Here is a 14,704-nt window from a genome sequence, read left to right on the forward strand (position 1 = left end):
AACATGGGTGAACTTTGAAGACGTGATGCTAAGTGAAGTCAGCCAGACACGAAAAGGACGCACGTTGTATTCGCAGAGACAGGAAGTAGGACGGTTGTTTCTGGGGCTGTGGGAGGGAAGGACGGTGTTTCATGGACACAGAGTTTCCGCGGGAAGATAAAAAAGGTCCTGGAGATAGAGGGTGATGAGGCTCTCACAGTGTCATTCATAGTTCAACACGTCACAAATACACACATGGCTTAAGTGAATGTACTTAATGCCACTAAACTCAAATGCCACTTAAAAATGGCTAAAACGGTGCATTTTATGTCATGTGTAGTTTACCACAATAAAAAAGGGAATAATATCAACCAACTGTACAGGAGTGTGGGGTGATTGAGATCATTCATTCACTTACCCATTCAGTACACAAATATTTATTGAGATTCTGCTGTGTGTCAGGCTCTGTGGGAGGCGCTTCGGGTGCCTCCATGAATGAAACAGGTGGAAATCTCTGCTCCTGTGGTGCTCGCTGTCCACAGAGGGGAAGAAATGTAAACAATAGGTATACGTAAATTATAGTATGTGTTAGAAGGTGACAAGTGTGCTGGGAAAAACAGAACGGGGTGAGGAAGATGGAGAATGTGGGGGGAGGGACTGCCTTTTTCCATGGTGGTCAGGGTAGGACCCACTGAGGAGGGGGCCGTGAGCAGGCTTGGAGGAGTGTGCCAGGCAGGTATCTGGATGTATGTAAGACAATGTGATAAATTGTAAAGCAAGGTATTGTGTGTGAGAGAGAGAAAAAATGAGGCACAGAGAGGGACCCATGTGGGATCCTGCCCGCTCCCAAGCGGGCCAAGTTGGGGAGAAAGGTGTCGGGCGCCTTCCCCTCTCATTTCACGCTTGCCCGAAGTCCCCCTGCCTCTGCCTCTGTCCCTGTCTGTGCCACGCTCCTCCCCCAGCCAGCTGCAGCCGCCCTTCCAGAATATCCAGTCTAATTCAGCTTGCTAGTGGCAGCTAAAGGAGGGGACCAATGTCTAGAGGAGGCTAAGAAAGGACAAGTGGGGGTGCTGACGAGCCCTGCCTGAGCTGGCTAAGGCCCTTCACAGATGAGCCAGTGTGTCCCAGAAACAGTGCACGGAGGTGCTGGGCCAAGGGCGCCCGGGGCAGGATGGGTGTGCGTGGGAGGGGTGAAATCAGGGAAGGGTGGAGAGAAGCAGGAATTGGCTAAGAGGATACTGGCAGTGTGCGGGCCAAAAAGGCAAGACCCCCCAGGAAGGCTGCACACTCCCAGACCCAAAGGAAACAGGCCCGGAATGTCCACGTGATGGAACTGAGCACTTCTTATTGGGGGTGAGGCGGGGTCACAGCAGGGGAGAGGCGGTGCAGAGAACAGAGTCTATGGGCATAGAGAAGAGGACAAGCCATTGTAGAGAGGGTCGGAGGACACCTTGGGTTGAATAACACTGAAGGATTTGCCCAAACAGAGCCGCCAGCATTATCTCCCTGCTTTCCTTCTGCCTGAGCGTAGCCAGGCATCCCCTTTCAGGCAGACCCGACATATCTTCAAGATGGAAGAGAATGAAAATAAATGGGCAGGCAGTAAGACCTCTGGAAGGGCAGCTGGGGTCTGCACAGGCTGCAGGGGAGAGATAAGGGCAGTGAAGAGAAAGAGGCCCTTCTGGTTGCCGCCCAGGCTAAAGAAAACAGAGGCAGGCTAAAAATAGACTGAGGGTAGGGAGGGAGGAGAGCCAGTCCAGAAAGGAAGGGAAAGCAGAGGCAATCGATGCTGTTGCGCCTCTGACCCAATTCTTCATCTCTCAGCCTCATCAAACGGAAAAATTAGGGGGCGATGGGGAAAAGGGAAAGATTGGTACAGAGAGAGGAGAGCCAGAGGAAAGTAATTTGAGTCTTAAGACCTAGGCAGTTGTGGGGTACGAATCAGTAATCAAGATGCAGAAAAGAGGGGGAATAGGGTGTAGTTGGTGCCAGTTAGACTGTCACCAGAGTTTGGCACCCCAGAACAGGCTTAAGAGCTTAAGCAGCGTGAGTATGACGTAGAAGAAAGGTACAGCCCTGGCTGGGGATTGAGCGCGGGCCTGCGAACCACGCGATCGCGGTTCGATTCCCAGTCAGGGCACATGCCTGGGTGGCAGGCCAGTTCCCAGCAGGGGACTCACGAGAGGCAACCATACATTGATATTTCTCTCCCTCTCTCCTTTCCTTCCTCTCTAAAGATAAATAAATAAATAAATCTTTAAAAAAAGGTACAGGAAGGAGGCAACAAGGATGCGTTAGTCTGGGGACAGCAGGCTGGAGTGTGACATGGTGCTTGCATTTTATTTCTCAGAAAGGTGATTAAAACGAGTTTGGTGAGTGGCTATTCTATTTCACTGGCAGGCTTCCAGTGCAGCCAGAGCGGTTTAGGTTAGACATCAGGATATACATCCAGCTAAGTAGATTTGTGAGATATTAGAACCTGTATATAAGCACTCTTATGGTATTCTTTTCTTGGAAGTCTTTAAAAATGAGAAGCTCATCTCTGTGGGCCTATAGTCTTGCCTGAAAGCCAGGACCTCCCCACCAACTGTTGGAAGACTTCTGGCTAGAGAGGAGATGGAGGGTTTTTATCACCCTGGAATGGACATCTGGGCCAGGGCCTATGGCAGGGTGGATGACCGCACCTAAGGGTGGGAGAGAAGGGGATGCCCAAGGCAGGCTGGGTCTGCCAGACTGGGAGGAGTAGCAGGGACAAGGGGCAGGATTCTAACACAAAGGGCCCAATGGTATTTACATAACTTTGAATAATGAATAAGCCCAGCTCTGGGGCTCTTAGTCAGCATGCTCATCTGCATCTTTATTAAGCTTTATAAATGATTCAGCTCCTTACCCCTTCCCCCCAGCCCTTGCCCAGCCTGCCCCAAGCATCAGGGTAGTTGATTGCTCATTATTTTAGACTAGATTTGTTTCACCAACATTCAGTGAGGCATGGAGCGGGGGACACAGGAAAGAGGAACGAATCCAAAGGCAGGCCAAGTGGAGGGGTAGGGGAGTGAATGAAAGCAGCAGCCGTGGGAAGCCAGGCAGCTGGCTGTGAGCTAGGGACACGGGTATCACTCTCTAAAATACTCTGGGGGACCACATTCTCAGGAGAGAAAGGTTTCTTAGATTCCCTGAAATGTGCTGGGTTCAAGTCCTACTCAATCCCCCGTTTCCCTTACGTCTACTGCGAAGCCCCTGGCAGGCCCTTTGGTCAGCTCCAGCACAGCCGAGAACCACTTGAGCAGCCAAATGAGTACAGCCCGAGGGGAAGTTCTCATTTTTTTCCTGAGGTAGGAATTTTGCGATTTTCACACAAAAGCCAAAAAAATCTTTTTGCTACGCTTGCAAGGTGAGAACAGGCACCAGGCATATTAGAGGAGAAAGAGATAGGAACAGGTGCACATGGTATGTGAGTATGTAGGGAAAAGGAATGCTCGTGTCCACAGAGAGTTCGAGCCCACCTTGAAAGAGGAGCCTGGAGAAGAGGGGCATCCAGGTAGTCATACGAGTGCCAGCTGCTCTGGTTATCTGCCTGCTCTACTGGGTGGGGGTGGGGAAGCATTTAGGAGCCTGGATGAGGAGGAGTTGGCAGGAAGCTGGGAGGGGGAAAGGGAGAGCATTTCTCAACCTCCGCTGCACAGTAAAATCATCCAGTTAGCTCTAAAAAATATATAGCTCTAAATATATATATATATGATATATATATATATATCATATATATATATGGTGCATATTGGTGCTTGAGCTCCACCCAAGGCCAATCAAATCAGAATCCCTGAGGGAGAAGGTCCTGGACACTACTTCTTAACAGCGTTGCCCTCAGTGTTGCCCTGACCAGTGGCTCAGTTGGTTGGAGTGTCGTCTCACACACCGAAAGGTTGCAGATTTGATTCCCAGTTAGGGCATATACATAAGTTGTCGGTTCAATCCCTGGTTAGGGCACGTATGAAAGGCAATGTGCTGATGTTTCTCTCACACTGATGTTTCTCTCTCCTTTTCTATCTAAAATCAATAAACATGTCCTCAGGTGAGAATTAAAAAAAAGGTTCCTCAGTGTTGTTTGGATTCTGATTCAAACAAACTTAATACATATATTTATTAAATTATTAATATAAAATCAGGGAAACTTAAACATTGGCTGGATATTTGGTATTAAGGAGTTTCTGATAAATTTTTTAGGTTCAATGAGAGTATTGTGATTACATTTTTAAAAAATATTTTATTTATTTTTAGAGAGAGGGGAACAGAAGGAAAAAGAGAGGGAGCGAAACATCAGTATGTGGTTGCCTCTCGTGCGCCCCCTACTGGGGACCTGGTCCACAACCCAGGCATGTGCCCTTACTGGGAATCAAACCTGCAACCCTTTGGTTTGCAGGCTGGCACTCAATCCACTGAGCCATACCAGCCAGGGCTGATTACATTTTGAGAGAGTCATTTTCTTTTCTTCGAGGAATAGACACTAAAGCATTTATTAATAAAGTGATGTATCTGGGGTCTGCTTCAAAATAATCCAGTGAAATGGGGAAGTGCATAGGGGCATATGTAAAGCAAGATTTTCTCTGTGTTGGTAATTGTAGGAGCTGCTTGATAGACAAAGCAGTTCATTATACTCTTCTTTTTACTTTTTGTATACAAAACAAAACAAAAACAGCAGCTCTTTGAGTGTTTCTAATATGCAGCAGGGTGTGAGAACCGCAGGACCAGGCACTCAGCAGGACAGGGGCCACCATGGTACTTCTGTGAGCACACCGAGCTGCAAGGAGAAGAGCAGGTTGGTGGGACCCCAAATGTGAGGGGTGGCACCTGTCCCCCAGTGCCTTGAGCCTCAGGTGTAGCTGCTGGATACAATATGTGGCAGTCAGAGATGCAAGTCCAAGGGCTCTGCAGCCTTCTTCCCTGGCCAGCACAGCTTCTGGGGACTCAGAGCCCGCATGCTCTGTGCACCAGGCCAAGCAGCTGGACCAAGGCAAGCTGCCTGCCCCAGGCACCCAGAGCTAGCAACCAGCCTTGCTCTCTCTCAGTCCCTGATGTCTCCTGACTGGCTTCACAGGAGCTGGACCTCCATCTCAGCTGGACACCGCCTTCCCCACTGCCGTCACCACTGCTTCCCTGCCCTGTCACTCCCCCTACAGGCTCATCTCCCTCTGCCAGGGAACATTAGCCCAGCTGACTTCATCAAGGAGGTGAAGGGAGGCTGAACACAAGTCCACAGCAGTAGGGGCACCCAGGCACCCAGCCCCAGTGGTTGCTGGCAGAGCTGTCCGAGCTGCCGAGAGATTCAATGGTAGCTTGATCTCGTTTGCATATCACTTCTTTAATGAATGAATTCAAATGAATCTCAAATTCTCACTTTTATACTATCCTCGATGGGTTGGATCTTTTAACACTTGTCCCTGACATGGACCAACCATTCTCACATTTTCCTGCCTTTCCAGGTGAGTGGCCCTCCACCCTGCAACCCCCTGCGCCACTCAGCCCCTCCCCCTCCCCCACCCCTGGGCACCAGCAGCTGGAGCATCACGCTCAGTTTGGGGCTCTATCTGTCTTCTCCGCTCCATTACCTTCCTCTGATGGCCTCTAGGGGCTGGGGAGGAGAGAGGGTTTAGAGGGGGTCTATTTAAGAGATTTTTGGAATCTGTGCCCGCACATCACCCGCTGCCATGAGTTATTTCAGCGCCGATGTTTGTCTCGAGCTGATTATTCCAGCCCGAGAACAGGTGGAGCAGCCTGCGGTGGCTTATTCGTCAGCCAAGGCCATCTGTTCCCAACAAGCTGAGATTTGTAGCTGATTTCTACTGGGGAGCAAGGAGAGGGGGAGGGGAGGGAGACGAAGATTACCCCCAACCTCAGGAGACTTAATCCTCCCAGAACTTCTGTGATGCCTGAACCCCCAGACACCCCCTTCAGATACCCATACCTTCTCATTTTCTCAGAGGACTCAGTGGTCACTTGACTGTGTGAAACAGCAAAGGTACTTTTTCCTAAAGGCACTAAACCTTCTTAGATGGAGTCAGGTATGAGAAACACAAATCCATCAGCCAGACACAAAGTCTGGTCATTGAGCCGTGTCCACCCTTACAGATCTTTCTTTTAAAAAGTATATAGCCCCACCACAAATATTCTAAATGACCTTCCTGGCAGGTGGCTTCTCCTCACCCTGATCCATCACCAGTCCCTTGACCAACACGAGTCACCTAAACCTGTCACCTGCAGGGCACCAGGCTACGTGAGAGGGCCCTGTCTAGATGCTATTCTCTTCTTCCTGCTGCTTCTCTCCCCGAAATACCCTGTTCAAGTTCCACCCTCCAATCTGTTCCTCTTCCAGCTTCCACTGTCAGCCATGCCAAGAGATGCCCGCTGCTTTAAGAACGGCTTTCCCTGAGCGAGGGATCTAAGCAGTTTCTCAGCAGCTTCGCCACATGGTTTTCCCTTCACAGCTACTATTTCTATATATGAAATGCCAGGAAGAAGCTACTCTTATAGTCACACTATAGGGCAGTTTGGGGCCATCTTTCGTGTTTGGCACAGACATACATCTATACTGACTATTAAAAAAATGTGTGAAAATTGTGTATTTTGAGCACAGATACTTCATCTATAACTCCCCATGCTCAAATAAGCCTAATATTCAGCGGTCCCTTCTCCTATTTATTTACCTGGTACTTTTCACAGGTACTTTTGTCATGGGTACATGTTCCCTTAAGAACTCATTCACAGAGCTGTAAGACTGCCTCACTTTCTAGTTGGTTCTCCAGGCTTATTTTGCCAGTTCCTGGGAGCAGACGCTCCCTTTCTACTATAACAGCTTGTCCAGTGGCTCAGTATATGGTCGAGAAAGAATAGCCCCAGAGATGAGCTCCAGGACCCTTGAAGCAGATCCTGAGGCCCGTGCCTCCGGGGCAGAACATTCTGGGGCAGAGTCACTCACTAGGGTCATTCTCCCTTGCTTTGCAGAGGAAGATATTCCTGTGGGGCCCCCAAGCAAGAATGCCAACCTGCAACTGGTCCCAGTCCTGTAAGAAATGTGACCCATGAGGCCTGTTTCTCCATCTGCAATTTTGTATCTGCCTGGTTACCAGTCTTTCAAAGACCTAATGTTTCTGAAACTATTGGCTGCATTTTCCCTATACCAGGATTTTTTTAAAAATGGCCCCCTCCTTTTTTGTATTCTCCACTTGCAAATCCCCTAGCGTCCTCTCTTCCCCAAATCCATTTGCTTCTTTTCCTAATCTAGTCAGATCATAGATGTGGCACAGAACATATCAAAATTTATTAAAATGTGGAAACTCTTTGACTCTTAAGCCACCTCAAATATAATTTGCCTGAATAGTGTCAAAACTCAATATCCTTTTTGAGGTTTTTTGGGTAAAACTGTCATAGCTGACTTTTGATATCTAAAGCAAATTCCATCTGCACATTTAAGTATTCCACTGGGAGATCTATGTCACTGACTTCAATTGCAAAGCACACATCCTTTTGGAATCTCCCTTAAGTATATGACCCATTACTGGGGTTTACACTGCAGAAGACTCAATTTCTCTGTAAAATTTCTTCTAAACAAATCTAGCATTCTTGTTAACTCCAAAATGGCTATTGCTCTGGAAATCACTCCTCCCAGATCAAATCCCAGAGAATGGTCTGGACTGTTGGGTTGTACTGCAATGAAATTAGACTGAAGTGAAAATAGCTTAAAATATGCATTCTGGGCCACGTGGAACTGTTATTCATGCTGTTGGCACAGTGTGTGTGAAGCACAAATGTGATAAAGTATGGAGGATGCTCTGAAATTGTAAGGAGCAACACAAATGTAAGGTTGACATTTTCCCCTAAAATTGCCAAGAAGTGTTTCCTTTTAAGGCCAGGCGTTGGTGGATATCAGGCACACAGCTATTTGAGAGGAGGAGGATGACAATGACTCTTGGCTTTCTTGCCTGCCACTTCATCCTCTGACAAGGCCAGAATAGCTCAGAGTTGCTAGGCCAGTTGCTGCAACCAAGCTGAAGACCCTGCTGGGCCGGATGTTGTTTCTTCATGGGGACAAGGACACTTCAGAGTTGTGACAAAGGTTAAATGAGATTATGTAGGCAAAGTGCCTAAGTACTTCGGACATTGTAAGTGCCCAAACAAACGGGAACTATTGGGTTTTATCATTTTCACCTCACAGATCACCATTGACAGGCTGGGAAGCCCCAGGAACTACATCATTGTTCCAGGAGCCCTTGAGAGAGCCAGAAACAGTGTATTGTTGGGTTGCTGAGCAAAGAGAGATGTCCCCATGCCCCTGAAATCCTCAAAGGGCAACAACGTCGGACTTCTGCTCAACTGCTTTTGAATCTTTAAAGGGGCGTGGCTTCCTGGAAGGCTGGGAATAACCTCCAGGCAGGGGCTGAGCCAGAGGCCCAGCACTCCAAAGGCGGGTCATGCAAATAATATATGAATATGCTAATATACCCCGGTTTCCCAGTCAAAGGAAGGGCACCTACCTCCACTAGCAGGGCCCCGTAGTTAAAAGAAGACGACAACGCGTGGGAGGCGCAACCGGCTTCTGGACTGAACCAAACCCGACAGACCTCTCGCCGGAAGAAGACGTCCCTCCCCTAGCACCGGGGTCTCCCGGCCTTCCTAACACCACTTTTGGTCCCTCGGTTCCTCGAAGCCAAGGTAGGGATGTTGGCAGCATTGAGGAGCCAAACGGTTCATGCTGGCAATATCACCTTGTTTCACAGATGGGGACACTGAGGCTCTAGAGGTTAAGTCCCCTCTCCAAGATCTCAGTACTAGGGGCAGAAACACTCAGTTTAGCAGGTTTTATTGATCTGTTTTGTTTTGATTTCACTTTCACAAATGTGTAGTGAAAACAAAACGTGGTGCACGTGGACCCCACTCTGTAGGTGAAAAAGCAACCGCCCCAAATGAGGCAAAACTTGGTACTTTACCAAGCAAGTCCGCGAGTGCCCCCCAAGCTTGAGGAATTAGAGAAGAATACATCCTGGGGAAGAATAAAAGGAGTTGGGGTAGCAGCCAGTAGCAGTAACAAGCAAGGACAAAAGGGCACAGACGGATCTGGAATGTGTTGCTATGAAGCAGGTGATGAAGTGTACAGCTTCTTTGAGAACCAGCTCAGAGGAAATGAAAGGGGAACAGAAGGGATTAGGGTTAGATTTAAGACAGCATCTTCTCCCAGGGATAATAATGGGGCCTTTTATTTGGTGATGAAGGAAGGATGTGGCCTGGGTCACCCTTCTTCCTTCCATTTCCGAGGCCTCTGGGAATCCATCTCCTTCCACTCCCACTCAGGCCTGCTTGGAGGATAGGAATGAGCAATTTCCTCCGAAAAGTCCCCACCATTCAGGTAGGAGATCCTTCTCCTGGATGGGCCTCCTGGGCTCTTTGCTAAGGGTGAGGCCAACAGACATGCTGGCCCCAGGGCCCTGTGGAGAGAAGCAGCAGCCATGGCATCTCTCGAAATGCGCTCCCTGCCAAATTGATTCAAATTGGCTTGGATATGAACATATGATTAAAGGAGCAGTGTGATTCATTTATCAGGAGAGATTAAAGAGCAGCATCTGCGCAGCCTAGCTGGGGGACAATTAAGGAGCAAATCGCTAAGTGTCTGTGCCACCAGGCACAGGGGCGGGGCATGGGGGGGAGGACAACTGGTATAATTTGCCAAGAGGACATAGGACAAAAGGGGGTAGCTTGGGAGGCACTTTGTGCCTCTGTGGTCTCTGGGTATAGACTGGGCACCATGGGAGCGTCACAGGGCTTTTGTCCTCGCCTATGCTTCTTATCCAAAAGTCAGAGCAATCTGGAGGGCTGAGATTAGAAAGGAGGTGGCTTTGAGCTGGGCACAGGGACAGATTTGCTGTCCGTTTTGTGGGAATCACATTTTAGGGACCAGAGCTACTTCGAGTGTACAGGTGAAGGCAGGTGCACCCAAAATAAAGATGGGCTTTGAGGGTCCTGCAGGTCCCTGGACTCCCCTGGGAAATTGGTGCCGAGGGGGATCGCTTCCTTCCCAGCCTGGAGCCCAGCACCATGGCTGAGCTTTGCTGCAGCTTGGAGAAGCGCTGGCCATGTGTGGCAGTGTGAGGCAATGTTCGGCTTCCCTGGACAGCCTGTGGAGTTTCCTACCACTACCTCTTTCCTTGCCTCAGAGCCTTTGCTTAAGCCCTTCTTTCATCTGGGCACACCTGGCCCAGCAATATCTACCAGTGGAAGTGCCATCCTTTCTTCATACCCTAGCTCAAAATACCATGGCCTTTTTGAAGACTCCCCCGCTGTCTCCCCTCCTCACAGTGTCTCTCCTCATAATACACCCAAAGCAACTTATTTGTCCTGTTATGTCCTATGTAATTATTTCCACATAGGTCTGCCCTAGTTCTTATCCACCAGCCCCCAGAGGACAGACACTATGACTCACCCAAAGTTTGCACACGTTAGTAGGTGCAGTACGCTGTTTGCGCCCAACTTCTCCACCAGAATATGCACTCTGTGAAAGAAAAGACCTCATCTATCTCCAGCACTTAGAAGAGTGCCTAGCCCATAGCAGGTGGATGGGAAATATTTGTTGAGTGGGTAAATAAATAATATAGTTGATTGTTGCCCTGGCTGGTGTCACTCCGTGGGTTGAGCACCAGCCTTCCAACTAAAAGGTGGCCAGTTTGATTCCTGGTTATGGAAATCATGCCTGGGTTGGGGGCCAGGTCCCCAGCTGGGGGTGGGTGAGAGGCAACTGACTGATGTTAATTTCCTTCTCTTTCTCCCTCCCTTCCCCCTCTCTAAAAAATAAAATAAAATCTTAAAAAAAATTGACTGTTGCCCTGGTTGGTGTGGCTCAGTGGATATAGCACTGGCTGCAAACCAAGGGGTTGCTGGTTCGATTCCCAGTCGGGGCACAGTCCTGGGTTGCAGGTCAGGTCCCCAGAGGGGAGCATGCTGGAGGCAACCACACATTGATGTTTCTCTCCCTCTCTCCCTCCTTTCTCCTCTAAAAATAAATAAATAAAAAATCTTAAAAATTGACTGTTGAATGGATGAATAAATGAATAATGTAAGTTTTTTTTGACTTGAACTAAGCCCTCTGCCCCAGGCCAGAATATTGGAGATTTATGTTGGATTTTCCAGTTTACCAGAGGCCTGAGTCCATGTTGAACAGAGTGAGTTGGGGCTTTGTCTGCAGGCAGTACGGACTTTGTCATATTAGTTCTTGAAAACAGAAAAACACACCAAGATATCTGAAAGCAGGAGTAAAAGATGTGACAGAACTGAACATTAGGAACCAGTAGTTTTTTTAAAATGTACCTTCACTTTTACTACCTTCTCTGTTCAACCTTGGGGGAAGGTGGAGAGAGGCAGTCTCAAGTTTTGGATGGATCGATTTTACACTTCTCTCATATTCATTTTGGGGATGAATTTTCTCCCTCCTTCCTTTTCTTGACCCTTTCTGGGGAGCCAGAACCTCAGCATCAGAGAGAGCTGTCTGATATTCCTCCTTGCCCAAACCAGAGAGCCCAATTGGCCAGCTGTAAACATGTCATGCATGCAGGGATTAAAACTGGTCACATTACAGAAGGTAGAGGACGAGGAGGAGGAGGAGGAGTCATTTGTTTCTAGTCCTTCTCAAGAACTGCTTCTTGGTCTCAGTGAGGGGACAAAGTGTGGACAGGGGACAGAAGGCCAGCACTCCCAGCCTGTTCAAATTGCCCCATGGTCCGTGGGGCTAGGGGCTAGAGAGTTCTGTCAAATTTTAATAAAAAGGTCTTTAGAATGACTAAAACTAAACTTAAAAAAATTCTAGTACAAAGGGCTTGCATTCCTTAATAACAGCAAAGAGAGAAGACAGGATCTCTGTAATTGGTGAGATTTAACAGAGGGACCTCAGCATTTCAAGTGGAGGCCCTGGGCGGGGGGACGAGGCCTGGTAGCTGTGCCAACCTGAGTTACAATCCATAGGCTCTTAAAGGCGGGACTTGCGTCTCCTTTGACCAGTCCTCTCACCCCACTGCCTCTGCCTGCCCCAAATGACCTGTCAAAGCTCTCTGAGTGGCTGTGGTCTGACGTGGGAGCAAACCAGGGCAATTCTCCCAGGTCCCGACCAGAAATCTGAGTCTGCTCCCTTATGGCCACCCTGGACTTCATCTCAGCCTGAAGGAATGGGCAGGAAAACTGGCAGAGCCAGGAGGAAAAGGACGTTTATTTCCATACATCAGGTAATCAGGGAAGAGAGAGCACAGCCCAATGAGTACAAACCAATCGCAGGAGAGGAGAGGGCGCAGCGGATGGGAGCAGCACCAGGCACTGCCCTTGGGCCCCCAAGTCTGGCGGTGTTGGAAGGATGACCTTTAGGGTTGGAGCTGGGGCTGTTGGGCCACATGTTTATCATGTCTAGGTTGGGGTGGGGCAGGGTGATTGGAGGAAGAGAATGAATTAGGCTCAGGACACTAGGTGAGGACGAGTGTCTGGTACATTTTAGTGCTGACCCAACCTTGCGTCTTTAGTTTTTCTGATCACAAGTCCTCAACTCAAGGCCTTCCCTCTCCAGTTGAGCTTATGGTCGAGGAAACTTGGACAGAGCAGGATGAAGGCGTTGCTTGGATAAACCCCAAATTGGCGTAGGTGGAATGGTTTTACTTTGAAATAGGTCATTGCACTCAACAGGCTGATGAGCCAAAGAGGGATAGGGACTGGGTGTTGCGGATGGTACATATGCACCCGTCTGTGTAGGCTTGCTCGGCCCAAACCCAGAGGCACCTGGACCCAGCTCTTCTTACCCTTCTCTCCAGCTGCACAGAGAAAGGGCTACTCTCTGAAGAGCCAGCATGGAGATGAAGTTCCCCTAGTCATTCTGGGGCCCCAGCTGCCACCACGGCCCCCTCCCACTCTCAGGGATGCAGCTGTGATGGAGAGGTTGGGTGTTTAAATTAAAAAGTAAAAAGACAGCAGGCACTGAGAAGAGAAAGCCCTCACCCCAAGCCGGGGGGAAGGAATTGTTGTTCCAGCCCCCAAATCCTCCCCCATGGACCCGGCAACCTAGAATGTCCCAGTAGGCAATCTGTCCAGCGTCCCTGAGCAGAGGGCTGAGATGGAGGTCAACTTGCTGGCTCCATACAGTGCTAAGTCACCTGTCACTGCCCACAGTGGCCCAAGGTCGAAGCCAAGAGTGTGGCATTTTGAAGGCAGAAGGAGCAAAGAGTTCTCTTATCAGAAACTCCTCTTCCTCTACCTCTTCCACATGAGGACATCAGACCCCACAGCCTGGAAAGCGCCCTGACCCAAGACAGTCAGCGGTTTCTCCAGCACATCAGCAGTCAGGTGGGGGGACCTGTGCCCCACTCTTATCTGGGAGAGGCGTGTGGCAGCGGTAGCCCATGGGGTGGGAGGCTATGCGTTGGTCTCCGTTGGCTTGGCCTCTGTGTCGCTGTCACTCAGAGAGCTGTGGGAGTGTCGGGGCCTGCAGGTGCTGTCAACAGGGCCGTGCTCTTCATCTGACCGGTCAGGGGCAAGGGACTTCCAGTAGCTGGTGGGGCTGCAGGGAGAGAGGAATGAGGTCACAGAGGAATGACATTCCTAATCCTCAGCACCAAAGCCTTTAATCCTAGGGAGGCCCCCAAAGGCTGGTCATAGCTTTCCCCCAGAGCCACAGATTGAGACGCAAAGGGAAGCCTGGCTTCCCCAGAAGATACTCAGAACAGTCAGAGAAAGGGGCATGTCGTCTTGGTTCTGAAAACTTGGAAAACTCTGAGGACAGCAATGCTGTAGAACAGTGGGTTTCAGACTTAAATCTGCATAAGAATCAGCTGCAGGTTCCTGGGTCCTTCCCCGAGAAATTTTGATTCACTAGCTCTTGGGTGGAACTCGGGAATTCTGCATTTTCCACTTCCTTCCTGGAAGGTTCTGACACAGGCTGCCCTCAGGCCGCCACACTCGTGGGGACACTGAAGGCCTGGTGGCTACATGACTACAACCTGCCTAAGGGGAAGTTACTCCTAAAAAGATTCCAAGAAGGAGGGCCCTTCCCTGTGGAATACTCCCAGATCTGAACCCTTTCTCCAGATCAGGCTTTCCTAAGTTCTGTGAGAATTTATGCCCTTGACCATGGCATCATCTGCTTACCTCAAGGAATGGAGACTCAGGCTGTAGAAGCTAGCAAGACCTCTGTTTCAGGTCCCGTACCTTTTCTTGGTACCGTAACCCAACCTCAGAGTTTTCCCCAGGGCACCGGGAGCCTCCACTATCCCTCCCCACCACGATGTGCAGTGGCATCACCCTTGCATGGAGCAGGCTCAAGGCAGCAAGCAAGGATGGAGTCTCACCTGCCAGATCCAGTCTCTCCTTTACTCTCTTTTCCCCAAGCCTTCCCGTCCCCCCACACTGCCTCTGCCAGTTCAAGTGCACTGCAATTTCAACACTCTTGGAGAAAGTGCAGCCCAGGGTGGCTGCACTCCTACCAGTGCCCTGCACCCAGTAGGTCCCTGCCCAGTGATTCCAGGGATACAACCTTGCTTCCAGGTCCTAGAGCGCTTCCACTGGGAATAAAGGGAATTCTGTTACCTCTCTGCCGACAGGTCTGAGAGTCTGAGGAGGGCCCTTGTTTACCTGTCCATTCAAAATTCTGTCCCCAAACCCAAAGAGGAAGACACAGTGCTGCATGAAAGAGCTACATTTTGTGGTGAAGAAAGGA

At 49.5% G+C, this 14,704-nt stretch overlaps 2 protein-coding genes across 19 annotated transcripts in view; both read right to left on the reverse strand.

Moving 5' to 3' along the window:
* Positions 1-12,197: 12,197 nt before the first annotated feature.
* LOC119003647 (TGFB1-induced anti-apoptotic factor 1) lies at positions 12,198-12,867 on the reverse strand. Its single transcript, XM_037070141.1, is given in 4 exon segments — positions 12,198-12,660; positions 12,662-12,725; positions 12,727-12,771; positions 12,773-12,867. Coding segments are annotated over 4 exon segments (324 nt in total). The 3' UTR covers positions 12,198-12,540.
* Positions 12,198-14,704, reverse strand: part of MYO18A (myosin XVIIIA) — a 94,666-nt gene continuing 92,159 nt past the window's right edge. For 12 of the 18 annotated variants that reach the window (XM_037070120.1, XM_037070128.1, XM_037070123.1 and 9 more), the window contains one exon: positions 13,465-13,549. Coding sequence is in view for 6 of the 18 variants with exons in the window: in XM_037070137.1 (XP_036926032.1) it covers positions 13,405-13,549 (145 nt within the window). In the remaining 12 variants the exon portion in view is untranslated. Of the gene's footprint in view, positions 13,550-14,704 lie in introns of all 18 variants that reach the window. The other 6 variants (XM_037070135.1, XM_037070133.1, XM_037070134.1 and 3 more) reach the window with 2 other exon arrangements.

This window comes from Sturnira hondurensis, unplaced genomic scaffold, assembly GCF_014824575.4.
Source record: "Sturnira hondurensis isolate 20B ecotype Veracruz unplaced genomic scaffold, ASM1482457v3 Scaffold0018728, whole genome shotgun sequence".
NCBI lineage: Eukaryota > Metazoa > Chordata > Mammalia > Chiroptera > Phyllostomidae > Sturnira > Sturnira hondurensis.